This window comes from Silene latifolia, chromosome 2 (assembly GCF_048544455.1).
Source record: "Silene latifolia isolate original U9 population chromosome 2, ASM4854445v1, whole genome shotgun sequence".
In the NCBI taxonomy this organism is placed as follows: Eukaryota; Viridiplantae; Streptophyta; class Magnoliopsida; order Caryophyllales; family Caryophyllaceae; genus Silene; species Silene latifolia.
Genome location: NC_133527.1, coordinates 135,346,524 through 135,360,914, shown reverse-complemented (window position 1 = coordinate 135,360,914; position 14,391 = coordinate 135,346,524). Strand labels below are relative to the sequence as shown.

The window sequence follows — 14,391 nt, the reverse complement described above, 5'->3', positions numbered from 1 at the left end:
CCTCTCGATCGAGTAGAATTAAACCACTCGATCGAGGAACTAACCAGCAATTCCTCTCGATCGAATGGAAAAACCGTTCGATCGAGGACTTCTTAATTTGGCCTTCTCGATCGAGTATGAAAACAACTCGATCGAGTAAATCTTCAAGGGATAAAGCATTCGATCGACTGAAAAGTGCTCAATCGAGCTATATTAGCACGTAAGGCACTTTCACACCTTTCGAAATCAGTTCACGCGTCTCCAAAGTGATAGATTTCAAGCTCCAATTCCTTGTTCTCTCCATAAATGTATGCAAATGGGACAAGTTTAAGCTCGATTTATCTTCTTTCTGGTCCGTACCTACAATTTAGACAAGACAAACCAAAGTAGACTATTCGGGAGCATTTGTAGCTAGATGCTACATAAATAGTACAGAAATGCGTGTAAAAATAAGGTAAAACCTTATATAAAATACACGCATCAGCTTACTCTGTCGAGTAAGTGATTGTTGCGTGCGAAACAGTGTACTGCTGATGGGCACTCGATTGAGTAAGTGGGTTACTCGATCGAGTTAGGGGCACTCAATCGAGTAAGTAACTTACTAGATTGAGTAAGCCAGTTTTTACGGTTTATTTGCCGGGTTTTGATAGCAACGCGAGAAGTTTATAAAAACATATTTCATCATTTATTTTTCACTCTTACTTTATTCTAGACTTTTCACAAGAGAACACAAGTTACGTAGCTTTCCCTTCTCACATTGCTATCAAATCCTAAGGGCTAGAGTCGTCGGATCGTGGAGTTCTTTACGCCGTTGAGACCGTCTTATTGTGGGTAAGATCCTAATATAGTTTTTATGTTGTTTCTTTGATTTTGGTTGAAATCCTAATTGGGTAAATTGGGGGTTTTGGGAGTATTGTGTTTATTAGATGGTGATTGTATGATTGTGTATTTGATAGGAGGCGATTTCGTAGAGGAACTTTGCTGATTCGTTATTGTGACGGTATTGGTGATTGATTAAATTGTATTTGATGGTTGGTTGATTGTTGATGGTTGTTTAATGTTGTTGACCTATACCGTATTAGAATTGGTAATTGGTAATTTGTTGTTGTATAATGTGGTTGGTTGTGTTTGTCTGTGGTTCTCGAGGTGCGTCCTCGACTGAGTGTAGTCACTTGCGCGAGTGGCTTCATACCCTTGATTAGCCCTCTGTGGAACCCGCCACAGAAGTAGATGTGCACATTAATGAACATGAGTTATCGCTCGGAATAGATGAGCGGGGATTAAGTGGGTACGGTTGCGGTCCCTGACTGGCGGCATGGAATATCTGTTGCGATGGGTATTCTGGCAGGACTACAGACTTTAGTGTGTAGATAGGTGTGTGGAGATATAATGGAGTTGGGAGTTGTGTGTTGTTTGTATATTGTGTATCTTGTTTTGTTTAATCAGTAACTGACACTGTTTAAATGTTTTAAAAACTGTGGTGATCCATTCGGGGGTGGTGAGCAGTTGTCTAGCAGGTATACAATGGATGCGCGCGGGATTAGCTGAGGATGGAGTCGCCACGAGTCTGATAGTAGTCTTCCGCTGTGTTGTCATAATACTTTTGTTACTTTAGTTGTAGTTTGTTTTTAGAACAGTTGTACTTTACTTTACAGTTGGTTTTGTTATGTAATCACTTAAACTTATCTATTAAAGTACGTTCTTTTATAGTCTATTTGATATACATTGCCTCGGGTAACCGAGATGGTAGCATTCTCATACATTAGGTGGTCCTGGTAAGGCACTTGGTGTATGGGGTGTTACAAAATGGTATCAGAGCGACGATTTTGGAACCTGTAACTAATGAGCTCAATGAATATAGAGAGTCAAATTAAAATGAACTCGGGTAGGAGTTGTTAGGAGCTAATGCAAAGACTTGGAAGATGTCCTAAAGTCGCGAACTCGCCCTACAACTTTAAACCGGTCACTATGGGGTGTCATGGGATCGCTATGTGTTTATTAATATTTATATGAATATGATGGATGGATAAGATGTGATTGAATGGAGGATGTTGTGGAAAAAGATGAAGTAATTACTGCATAAGAATATGATGTATGATTAAGAGCATATTATGTGATGAAATGGAGAATTTATAATGTGGCTATACTAGCAACATGTGATTAGAGGATGTGATATGAGTATACATGATTTTGTTTGCGTAAAGGTATATAATAAAGTTATATACTTGTTTACTGTTGTTTCATATGCACATGTTGGATGAAGAATGTGGTTGAAATGGATGAATTGATTAGAAAAGATGGAGTGACAATTGCATGAGAATATGAATTTCGTGTTTAAGAATATGTTTAGGTGACAAGGTGGAGTTGTAATATTGTTGTATTAGTAACATGGGAATAGGCTTTGTAATGTATAAGTATGTTTTGTTTTACGAAAAGTTATAAAGTTAAAGCATGCCGGTAGTACATGATTGATAAGTTGAATATTATACGAGCATGATAGATGTTATTGTTTGGCTATTAGTAGATAGTAACATGTGGTTAGGGATACTAGTTTTACAACTATCGAGTCGCTTTTGTTCACTTTGTTGATGTTTAAGTTGTTTGAAAGGGAAAATCAAATAGTTATGTTGTTCAATTATAGAGAAGTTGTCTTTAAACTGCTATAAATTGAGATGTATATGTTGGAATATGTGTCCTCCGACAATAATGCGATCACAACTGTCGATCATGATGATCACATGTTTAAATCTCATTTTAAGAATACATGTGGGATGTAATATTTTACAGTCAACTGGTCCACACATATCGGTAATGACTGGCTGACTAGAGTTTGACATTACTGTCGTGCGACGGTGGTGATCAGTTGATCCCCTTAGGCCATACCTATAGGGAAAAACTCTTAATTGATTATTTAATTAATCGTATGCCGATACGAGTTAATTAAATTGCTTAAAATTGACGGATGATTTTGTGAGTAAAGTTAACGTGTCTTATTGTAATTCGATTAAATTGGATACGGTCTAAGTAATCGAATTGTTTTATTAGTTAGATAAAATTATTGTTTACGAAACAATTGAAATTGAAATTGAATGAATAATTTATTATAAATACAAGACGTTGTAATTTATAATTTGATAAACCGTTTTGGTACAAGTAATTATGAATTACTAGTCGATTTTGTATATGACATATTTTATGAGTATGTTGATTTTTAATATGTTAAAAATACATTACAATTTCATATGTCAAGTAACATGTCACATATGTTACAATTGACAAATGACAAAAATAAAATGGACCTCCCATTTTATATGTATGTGCCGAAAATGGAGGGGATTATGGTTGAATTTGTGTTAATTATTTTTAAGTGGAAAACACAATGATTACCCATAGTTGTAGCCATGCAAACCTATTTTCTTGGGAAGAAAATGAGCACCATGCATTGGCTCCCCTCCACCCCTCCCCACCGGCTTTTAGAAGAAAAGATAGAGGGTTTTTCCCTTTATCATTCATTCAGTACTTTACATTATATTTTCTAGTGTGAGAAAATATATTCTCTACATTTTTGTGAAAACTTAGAGAGATAAAACGTCACAAATCTCTCCTCTTGGCCAAAAATATTCAAGAGCAAATACTATATATTTTTGTGTCAAATTTTATGTAAGACATATATTGTTACTAGTTCATAAAAATATAAGTTATTAAGGGATTTTCTTGGGTATATACTTTTGGGAGAGGTTCTAATTTGGACCTTTGTTCATCCATTATAAGGAAGTCAAGAACTAACAAATAGGTGAATTTGTTGGTGCCCTAATCTTGTTTTAGTTTGCATGCATAAGATCTTGTATTTATTTTATGACTAAATAAATCAATTCATATATGATTATATAAATTTATGAGATTAATAATTCTAACAAGCGGTATCATGAGCCTTAGGTTGTTTGCATGCAAATCGGTTTATAGTTATTCCGAGTTATAAGATTAACATACAAAACTAATTAATTTGGATTTATGAAGATAAACCTAAAAATAAATTTGCATGTTAAAAGTTTCTGGTCCTAAGTGATTTTTAGGGCATTTTGGCACTACAAGAATAACTAAAACAGGCGACAAATGGTTTATTTATGGATTTTATTGTTCATTTTATATATTATTGGCATTAAAATGTGATTTATGAATTTTATTGTTCATTTTATATATTATTGGCATTAAAATGTGATTTTTATGATAAAAATGTCATTTTTGGACGACAAATAGCTAAACTTCGAATTTTTCAGTGGTTTTTGGATATGTTTTCACATAAATTATCTGCTGATGGCCTGTAAATGTTCATGTTAAAATAAGTTGTTTTGCTCGAAATATGATTTTTTAAAGTTAAAATCGTATTTAAATGGGTAAATGGTTAATATGAGTTATATTTAGAATCTGGTCATGAAAATTTATTATGTTGTCACATGTAATTTTATAAGATGTGTGTAAAATATTTGGCTATAATGAAGTCTTTATGCATGATTTATAAATTTTTGATGAAAAATCACATAAATAGTGACTATTATTAGTAATAGTGCTAAAACATACTTCATGACTAAAGGAAAAACGTCACATGTTGCATTTTATCATATATTTCAGATCTAAAAGTGAAAAGTTGATGAAAATATTTTTCTCATATTTTTATGGTCATAATTGTTAAAACCGATAAACCGCAACATTGTTTTTCTCGATAAATTTTCGAAATTTTTAACCTAAGTTTTGAACATTATGAGTGTCATGGTATTTTCCAAAATGTTCATGAGTTTAAATTTCAAATTTCGAAATTATTTGAAATTTTTATAATTTAATTTGAAGTTTATAGCATAATTTTGTATTTTTGGGTCCATTTATGAACAATATTAAGAAATCAAGTTTAATTATTGTCAAAATGTTAGTGGAGACCAATTTTGAGTCCTAAGATAGTTAGGGTAATTAACTTGTACATAAATATGAATTTATGTAATTATTGTGATTTTAACAAGTTATAATCACACAAATCAATGAAAAAACTAATTCCACAAAAGACAGAAAAAAACCCTAATGAGAGAAAAAACCCTATTAAGAATTTAATGCAATTTAATTTTGATTTTTGATTTGATTTTCGAGCGAATGGCTAGGAAACCAATCCAACAGAAGCAGCGTGAGATGACATTAAGAGGACGTAGTATTCAAGTTACTGCAGAGGCATCATCGCCTGTTGAAGAGATAGAGGAAAACGATGGAAATACAAACGCTAATGAAATTCAAACAGGCCCGGATGGTGAGAATGCAGGGAAAACAAAAAATATTAATGAGATAACAGGAATTCCTGAATTGGAGATAGAAACTGAGGATGAAGAAGAAGATGTGGAAGATATAGAGGATGAGGAGGAAATTGTAAGAGAAACGGTAGAATAGAGGACTGAAACTTCTGAGGAGATTCCAGAAACAGAGCATGCTGATTTACTGCAGATTCAACATGATGATGTAGAGGAGGAGATTGAATACTAGAGTCAGGCTATTGTATGCTATATCTTAGGAGCTAACCCTCCTTGGGAGGTGATAGAAGGGTTTATTAGGAGGATTTGGACCAAGTTCAACATTGATAAAAGCTCGTTTATGCCTAATGGTGTGTTTTTGGTTCGTTTCAAATCTGTAGAAATGAAAGACAAGGTGATGAACTCAGGTTATTATATGTTTGACAATAAACCAATGATTATGAAATCCTGGACACGAGATTTAGAGATGAAAAAAGAGGAGGTAAGCTCAGTTCCTGCATGGATTAAGATGCATAATTTACCATTGAAATTTTGCGGCAAGGGGCTGCCTAAGATAACTTCCTTGGTTGGCAAATACATCAAGAGTGATGTAGCTACTGAGGAAAAAACTCGGCTAGGTTATGCAAGGGTGATGGCAGTGTTAATGGTGGATCAAGAATTGTCAGAAAAGATAAAATTCATAGATGAAAATGGCACTGTGCTTCAAATTGAGGTAGAATATGAATGGAGGCCAGTTAAGTGTAAAAAGTGTGTGGGAATGGGACATGTGGAGGAAAATTGCAGGAAGAGTGATCAAAAAAAGGGTCACAAAGCTCAGATGGTCTAGAGACCAGTGGTGAAGAAGGCTTCTTTACCTCCTCCTGCTAATCCTCCTGGGAGTATGCAAGGCCCAATTCAGAATACAGATGCTAGGACTGTTACTCCTGTTAAAAAATTAGTTCAGTTGCAGAGACAGGACTACAGTGGAGGTGGATACAGCTCTGACTCTTTTGGTGCACATTCATACAAGGAGGTGGTCTCATCTCCTTCTAGAAGAAGTGGTGGTTCAAATGGTAACAGTCTCAAACCTACAAACCCTAATGGATAAAATAGGTTTCTGGAATGTGAGAGGTATGAATAGAGTAGGAAAACAAAAAGCAATAAATTTTTTCTTACACAATAAAGAGATCAGATTGTTTGGTCTACTAGAAACTAAAATAAAGAGTAAGGTTTTGAAGAAAGCTGTAAATAATTTCAATAACTGGTGCATATCAACTAATAATGGTCATCACAATGGTGAGAGGATCTGGATTTTGTGGCAACCACAAGCTGTGAAGGTTCAATTTCTAGAATATAATGCACAATTCATCCATATGAGAGTTGAATCTTTAGAGACTAGAAGTATTTTTTACATGACAATGGTCTATGCTTTCAATTCTATTCATGATAGGGCTCCTCTATGGGATCATTTAAGAAGAATTGCTAGTCATGTTAGTGGTCCTTGGGCTATTGCTGGAGACTTTAACTGTGTTTTATCAGCTGCTGAGAGGGTTGGTGGCAACACACCTTCAGGTGAGATGGAGCCTTTTAGGCAATGTGTGGCAGATTGTGGAGTCATTGATATAGATGCTACAAGATCTCTTTTTACATGGAACAATAAACAAAAACCTGAGGATAGAATTTATAGTAGGATTGATAGGTTCCTGATCAATAAGGATTGGTGTGATCATATGCCTGATTTGTATGCTCATTTCTTGCCTGAGGGTTTGATGGATCACACTCCTTGCATTGTAAGTAGCTCTAAGAATTCCCAAAGGAGACGTTGCTTCAAATATTTCAACATGTGGGGAGATGCAAAGGATTTCTTTCCTACTGTTAGAAGTAATTGGGACAGGGATCTTGTGGGCACTAGCATGTTCAGGCTGGCTAAAAACCTAAAAAACCTGAAACCTGCTCTGAAAAGACTGAATAAAGAGGGGTATAATGATATTGAGCATTCAACTAGCAGACTCCAGAAACAGGTCCATGATCTGCAGGAACAACTTGGAAGGAATCCTACTGATCTTCAATTGCTTAATGCAGAATATGAGGCCTCTCAGGAATTAAAAAAGTTAAGCATAGCTAGGGATAGCTACTTGGCACAAAAGACAAAGCAGTTTTGGATGAGAGAGGGGGATACAAATAGTGCTTATTTTCATGGCATTCTCAAAAAGAGAAGGAATGGGAATAGGGTGATCATGATAGAGGACATGAATGGCAAGATGTGTGACAGTCCAGAGCTTGTTCAGGCAGCATTCCTGGAATACTATATGCACCTACTTAGGACTAAATAGGCCACCACTAGAATACACAGGAAGATTATTGATCAAGGACAAAGGTGCGGGGAGGATCACAGTGCTATCTTACTGAGACCTGTCATTGGGGAGGAAATTAGAGCAACTGTTTTTAGTATCCCTGATAACAAATCACCGGGTCCTGATGGATACACAAGCAAGTTCTTTAAGGATGCTTAGAATAAGATAGGAGGGGAGGTAATTAATGATGTCCAAGATTTTTTCAAAACTAGGCAGCTGGTGAAGCAAGTGAATGCAACAAATGTGACTCTGATCCCTAAGTGTGATAGCCCTCAAACTGTGCTTCAATTTCGTCCTATAGCCCGTTGTAATGTAGTCTACAAAGTAATATCTAAGCTGATATGTGCCAGACTAGCTGAAGTGTTACCTCTTATCATTGATCATAATCAGGGAGCTTTTATACAAAATAGGAGCATACAGGAGAATATTCTTATATGTCAAGATCTAATTAGGTGTTATGAAAAGCCTAATGCATCTCCTAGATGCCTGTTTAAAATAGATCTCCAAAAGGCATATGATACTATGGAGTGTATTTTTGTTGAGAAGCTTCTTGATGAGCTAAGGTTTCCTGTGGAGTTTCAGGAAATGGTGATGCAGTGCATAACTACAGCTTCCTTTTCTTTATCCCTCAATGGGGAAATGTTTGGGTACTTCCAAGGCAGGAGAGGTCTCAGGCAGGGAGACCCCCTCTCTCCATTAATTTTTACATTATGTATGGAATACCTGACATGCTGCTGCTAAATATGAGTTCAGGTATCACCCTATGTGCAAGCAAGTTCAATTGGCTAATTTGATGTTTGCAGATGATGTGCTCTTATTCTGTAATGGGGATGCCAAGTCTATAATGTTGCTACTCCAATCCTATTCTACCTTTTCTAAAGCAACTGGGCTAAAAATAAGTGTTGCAAAGTCTAATGCTTATTTTAGAGGGATTCCTGATCAACTCAAACAAGACATCCTGAGTGTATCTGGTTTTGCAGAGGGTAAGTTGCCATTTAAGTATCTAGGTATGCCAATTCAAACTACCAGATTGCAGAAACAGGATTGTGAATGTTTAGTTGAGAAAAATTTGTAGCAGAATACATGGCTATGGAGCAAAGAAATTTTCTTATGCTGGGAGACTTGTCCTGGTGAAAGCTGTCTTGACTACCTTACATTCTTATTGGGCATCGTTGTTTGTTTTGCCAAAGGGAATTCTTGCAAAGGTTGAGGCTACTTGCAGAAATTTCCTATGGGATAACTGTGCTGACTGCCATAGGGTTCCACTGGTGGCATGGGACACTGTGTGTAGGCCTAAAGTAGAGGGTGGTCTAGGGATTAAAAACTTGGAATTGATGAACAAGGCTCTGATAGGTAAGCTGGTCAATTGGATTGCTGAGGATAAGGACACTATATGGGTCAAATGGGTGAAGAATAACCATCTTAAAGGACAGACCTGGTTGCAGTATAAGCCTAGTACTAACACAAGTTGGGTGTGGAGGAGAATTTGTAGAGTGAAACAGGATCTGGCTGCTGATTACACAAATGGGGCCTGGGATATACAAGGGGCGGGATTCTGTACTGCTAGTTGTTATCAATGGCTCCTGCGTTCTCGTCCTAAGATTAGCTGGGGTAGTGTGGTATGGAATGAATGGGTGGTCCCAAAGCACCAATTCATGGGCTGGCTTCTTGCACATGGAGCTTTCAGAACCAAAGATAAGCTGATCAGGTATGGGTTGGACAGTGATGATTGTTGTGTTGGGAAATGTGTCCTCGACAATAGTGCGATCACATGATTTAATATCATAATTAAATCCCTCTACAAATGACTTTATCACAAGTTATGCGATAACAATGGGAGCAACTTTCAAGTTAAAGAACCCAAGTCTAGTTAGAAGACTAGACAAATACTTAGAAATGAATTCAAGTTATTAGAGATAACATTGAATTGAAGGAAATAGCAATTGATAAAGTTGGAATATATAGATATCGAGTATGTCTACTTTCCAAGCTCTTATTGTATCTAAACTAGTGTTAATAATACACTAAAGATTATAAGATATGAAGTAGTAATAGTGTATTGACTATTCATATGTGATAATCGCATTTATCGTTTGAGTTTCATTAAACTCACCCGCTACCTTGTCGTATCCGAATGGGTTGTAGAGACAAATTGAACCCCATTAAAGTGAACTGGATTGACATGGTATTCGCCCCTAGTTACTTATATGAGGTGACGTCTCGAAGTGACTAGAGTGTGATGCGATTGATGGCAAGTTTAAGTGCCATAGAGTCATAGGGGATGACTAGTCGATCACATAGGCAGACTGTATGGGACACTTTGTCGGGCAGTGACCGCTTATAGAGTTCTGGTAATTCATAAAGCCTGGACGTGGCAGAAGCTACTATAGTATTCTTATGAGTCAATTCTTTTGACTAGAGACTATTCGCCCAAGTTGGCACAACTTCTGATTAGCTTTGATTTATACTCTACGATTTTGTAAATGAGGTTAAACTGGGTATATTTTGGGTTATGATGAACTGTGGCTGAACAAAGGGAATAGGGCGATAGGAATTGTCCACCCCTTGTCAGGGTTGTTTGAAATCTCAAGGCCACTCGAGGAGTAGTTAACTGGAAATGCGTGGCCACGCTTGGAAGGTATCTATGATAGATAATTCCGGTCAGACAGTTAATCTCCAGATCGAGAAAACCACTGAAGATATGATCAAGTGTAAGTACGACCTGCAAGACACCTTGCATTGATTGGGAGATTGTAATAGGACAAGGGAATTGATGACACACACTTGTCTCGGACAAGTGGGAGATTGTTGGGAAATGTGTCCTCGACAATAGTGCGATCACATGATTTAATATCATAATTAAATCTCATATAAAGAATACGTAAGGGATGATTCAATTATATAGTCAACTGATCAACATTAATCGATAACGATTGGTTTGCTAGAGTTTGACGTTACTGTCGTGGGACGGTGGTGGTCAGTTGATCCCTTAAGGTCACACCTAAAGGATGATGCCCTTATCTGTAAAGTTAATTAATTGTATGTTGATACAAGTTGATTAATTCCTTAAATATGAACAATTTATATTTATGAGAGGAAATATGTATCTTATTGTAATGTGATTAAATAAGATTCAATTTAGTGAATTAATATGGTAATTTACTAAATTATGTTGAGGTTTTATAAATATTTCGAGGTAGAGGTAATTAGTTATTTATATTTACAAGAGGTTGTAAATTTAACTAACTAGCAATTATGGGACCCATTATATATTGATATAATGGTAAAATATTACTCAATAAGTTGAGTGAATATATGTTTATTAATTTGTCATATAATTGTTGTATGATTAAATTAATATTTAATTATGTAAGATAATTAAACATAAGACTTATAAGCATTTGTGGGACAAATATTATAAGACAAAAATGGACCATAATAGCACAAGTGTACCGTCCAAATAAGAGGGATGCTTGAGTTTTATAGCTTTGTCATTTAATTGTTGGAAAGATACTCCAACATCTTATGACACAACTTTAATCTAGCTAAAGCCTACTACCTACACAATAAAGCATGTGATTTTGAAAGGACCAAAATGGCTCTAATAAGAGCATGTTAGACGGACCATTTGAGGATGTGAGAGAACATTTTTGTTGTTCATACTTTTCTTCACTTATTCTCTAAAAAGATGCTTACATCTTTATCACATGAAAAACCTCCATTATTCATAGTTTTCTTTCTATCAAAACATGAGATTTTTGATTCAAATTGTTCATAAAAGATTACTAATATTATTAGTGTAATATAAAAGTATTAGTAATCAATTTTAAGGTAAACTACTAAACAAATATCTAGCAAATATTATTTAGTGGGGATAAGGGATAATCTTGGGTGCAATCAAGAGGAGTGACTTCTATACTTGAAGTCTTTGGAGGATCATCATATTACTCATCAAAGCTCAAGAACAAGTGAAGGTAGGAGACCTTACTTGTGCCCATAAATCCGAAATTTACAATGTAAGTGTAACACCCGCGAATTTCCCATTTTGACATTTATAATTTAATTAACCATCTACTGTCTTATTTATATTTTAAATTATTTAATTTAAATTAATTTCATTATTAAACATGATTTTTATAAATATTATATTTTTAAAGCTTAAGTTATACAAAAATAAATATTTTGGTCGGATAATAATGATCATAATAATAATATTTTCCGTCTTGAGTTGTAGTGGGCTTGAGACGTAAATTCTTGTGTATATCGACTCAATCTTGCATTTTGGGCCTAGTATGACTAATGGGCTCACATACTACTCTTTCCTCCTCATAAAAATCATGAAGGAAACACTAACTACATCTCCTTTCTCAATTTTTCAGCATTCATCTTCAACAACAAACACCATTGTTACACATCTCTTTTACAAATCTTCAAAACACCATAACTTGCTCAATTCTTATCCGAATCAAGTGATTTTCGTGTCTATCTCTTCCTCTCATCGCCCTCCATCTTTCTAGATAAGAAAAGAACCGACGTTCCCCCTAATTTAGGGCTGTCGATCTATATTACACACGGTACCCTTTTTTCGAATTTCGATTCTTAGTCTTAATTTGTGTTTTCTTATGTTTAGGAGAAAGATTAGTTAACCCGGAAGTGGATTCTTGAAAGGTAGATGAGTATATTGTGGATTTAAGTGAAAAAAAGTAACGGTGATGGGTTACTCGACATTCTGTCAAATTTGTGTGTTTATATGTTGTAGTTTGTTCATATGTATGTTAAAGTTTGAATCTTTTCTTGTTTCACATGTTTGTAGTTGAATGGGTTTGTATGAGAAACCATCTCATGGTTGGTTGAAGAGATTTCCAATCTTTTGGGTTACATGAGTGTTTACATGGATGAATTAGTGGGTAAACCATCTTATCCTTGCTTAATATTTGTGTTTAATCATGTCATGAAATTGTTAGTTTGGAAATATTTGATTTGAGAACAAATTGAGTATGTTTAGTTGTTTAGAGTATGTAAAATTGTGATTTTAGAATAATTGGGTAAGTTGGTTGCTTGAATATGTAAACTATTGATTTCCTCCCAAGTATACATGTGGAATTTCATGTTAATTACATGTTCTTGTTCAATCGGATTGTAATGATAAGATAAGATTGACTTGAGGATGAAGATTTAGTTCGCATGTGTCGTGGGAATCAGGCCGTTGCCGCAGGCTCCGGCCACCACCGCAGGCTCCGGCCACTATCGCAGACTGCGGTTTAAGCCTGACCAGTTTTGGTAAAATGGCCATAACTCCTTCGTTACTTGTTTGTTTTGGGCTTATGACCTACCGTTAGAATCGTGAGAGGATAATCTATCACCTCCAATTAGTTTCATCTTATTCTCATGTCTAAAACTCAAGTTATGACCGTTTGAAGTTGACCCTTATTGTAGTCGAGTACTAAACTTGTTGTTATAGTTTGGGTTTTATGTTTCTTGTTGGGTATGCATCTTAACCTTGGTTCTAATGTTTGTGTATGGTGTGTTGACACTCTTATTATCATGGGAGCCCCGTTGTTTGTTATACTCATGTAATTATATGTGCTTCACATGAATTATTTACGTTATGTTTGTGCAATCATTTTTACTCGTATTTGTGACCCAAGTGTGACGTTTTACATTGTGTGACTACTTGACATTCCTTATTTAGCCCTTTCGGACCTTTGGTTACGGATATGTTTGCCATGTTTCCGGATTGCGTTATCCTACCGCCTCTTCGGACCTTTGGTTACGGACTGTGTGCCATGTTTCCGATTTGGGGTTACTCGACCTTTGGTAGCGGACTGTGTGCCATGTATTGAGTCTTGGATGCGGATAGGTCACCGCATGTCGAATCGGGTGACGCCCATCCCGAGAGTCTGGATCTAGGTTTAGACTTGGACCTTATTATTATCGTCGTCCTATCGAATCGGGTGACGTCCATCCCGAGAGTCTGGATCCAGGTTTAGACTAGGACCGTATTATTATCGTCGTCCTACCAAGAGGTTGGAGCCTAGGTGTTTGTCTTGTTTGAGTCCATACTACGTAAATGTCTTGCTTGATTATGGTCATTGGCGTGTCCTTATATACGAGAGTTCACGTCTTATATGATTGTTTGTGAGAGTCTTGGTCCTATCGTATACTAGTGGTGGGATGCAAGCCTCTAGTTGCGATATGATCGCCGGGATCGATGTTCCCATCCGTTCTTATGGTGAGATGCAAGCCATAAGTATGAATGTGACATTAGTAGCCACGTCCCGTGCTATGGTTGTTAAGAGGTTTTCAAAGAAATGGCTATTGGTTTCCATCCATGTATTTTCTATTTAATTGATCCGATATTTACCCTCTTCATATGATTCGATGCCTAATCTCACATCCATGTTTTGTTCCCTTGAATGCATTTTTAGTATAATGTACCATGCCTATCTCACTAAGAATGCAATATGCCTATCTCGTTATGATTATCGTTATATTCCCTTGTTCATTATTATTCAAGTATGATGTATGATCAATATGTTTAATTAAGTTCTTGCCTATGTGTATTTTGACATATTGTGGCTGGGGGAACCCTGAGTTACTCCCCACTGACTGTGGCGTTCATGTTTACATGAATGACAGGTTTGTGATGCAGATTATGGGGAAGACGTGTGGGCTAGCGAGAACGTCGACCCTTGGACCTTAGTTATCGTTTTCTTAGACTCACCTATCTTTAGACTTGTGCTTATTCGTGGGATATCTTTTACCCAACACATTTTGTTTTTAATTATAAA

At 36.0% G+C, this 14,391-nt stretch overlaps 3 protein-coding genes across 3 annotated transcripts; all 3 read left to right on the top strand.

Moving 5' to 3' along the window:
* Nucleotides 1-5,649: 5,649 nt before the first annotated feature.
* Nucleotides 5,650-6,093, top strand: LOC141641354 (uncharacterized). Its single transcript, XM_074450021.1, has one exon. It carries the CDS (start codon nucleotides 5,650-5,652, stop codon nucleotides 6,091-6,093), a length of 444 nt encoding a protein of 147 aa, XP_074306122.1.
* A 54-nt stretch (nucleotides 6,094-6,147) lies between these two features.
* On the top strand, nucleotides 6,148-7,579 carry LOC141641353 (uncharacterized). Its single transcript, XM_074450020.1, has 2 exons — nucleotides 6,148-6,319; nucleotides 6,432-7,579. The coding sequence occupies exons 1-2, from the start codon at nucleotides 6,148-6,150 to the stop codon at nucleotides 7,577-7,579; spliced, it is 1,320 nt and encodes a 439-aa protein (XP_074306121.1).
* A 543-nt stretch (nucleotides 7,580-8,122) lies between these two features.
* LOC141641352 (uncharacterized) lies at nucleotides 8,123-12,417 on the top strand. The gene is made up of 4 exons (XM_074450019.1): nucleotides 8,123-8,247; nucleotides 8,354-8,599; nucleotides 8,679-9,308; nucleotides 12,414-12,417. Exons 1-4 carry the CDS (start codon nucleotides 8,123-8,125, stop codon nucleotides 12,415-12,417), a joined length of 1,005 nt encoding a protein of 334 aa, XP_074306120.1.
* Nucleotides 12,418-14,391: the final 1,974 nt, after the last annotated feature.

Bases quoted from the DNA above. Each gene is read 5' to 3' on its own strand.
- LOC141641354 (XM_074450021.1), top strand. From the start codon at position 5,650: ATGAAAGACAAGGTGATGAACTCAGGTTATTATATGTTTGACAATAAA.
- LOC141641353 (XM_074450020.1), top strand. From the start codon at position 6,148: ATGCAAGGCCCAATTCAGAATACAGATGCTAGGACTGTTACTCCTGTT. The intron at 6,320-6,431 runs GTAACAGTCTCA...TACACAATAAAG, and splicing joins AAGAAGTGGTGGTTCAAATG to AGATCAGATTGTTTGGTCTA.
- LOC141641352 (XM_074450019.1), top strand. From the start codon at position 8,123: ATGGAGTGTATTTTTGTTGAGAAGCTTCTTGATGAGCTAAGGTTTCCT. The intron at 8,248-8,353 runs GTACTTCCAAGG...ATATGAGTTCAG, and splicing joins CTCAATGGGGAAATGTTTGG to GTATCACCCTATGTGCAAGC. The intron at 8,600-8,678 runs GTATCTAGGTAT...AATTTGTAGCAG, and splicing joins GAGGGTAAGTTGCCATTTAA to AATACATGGCTATGGAGCAA.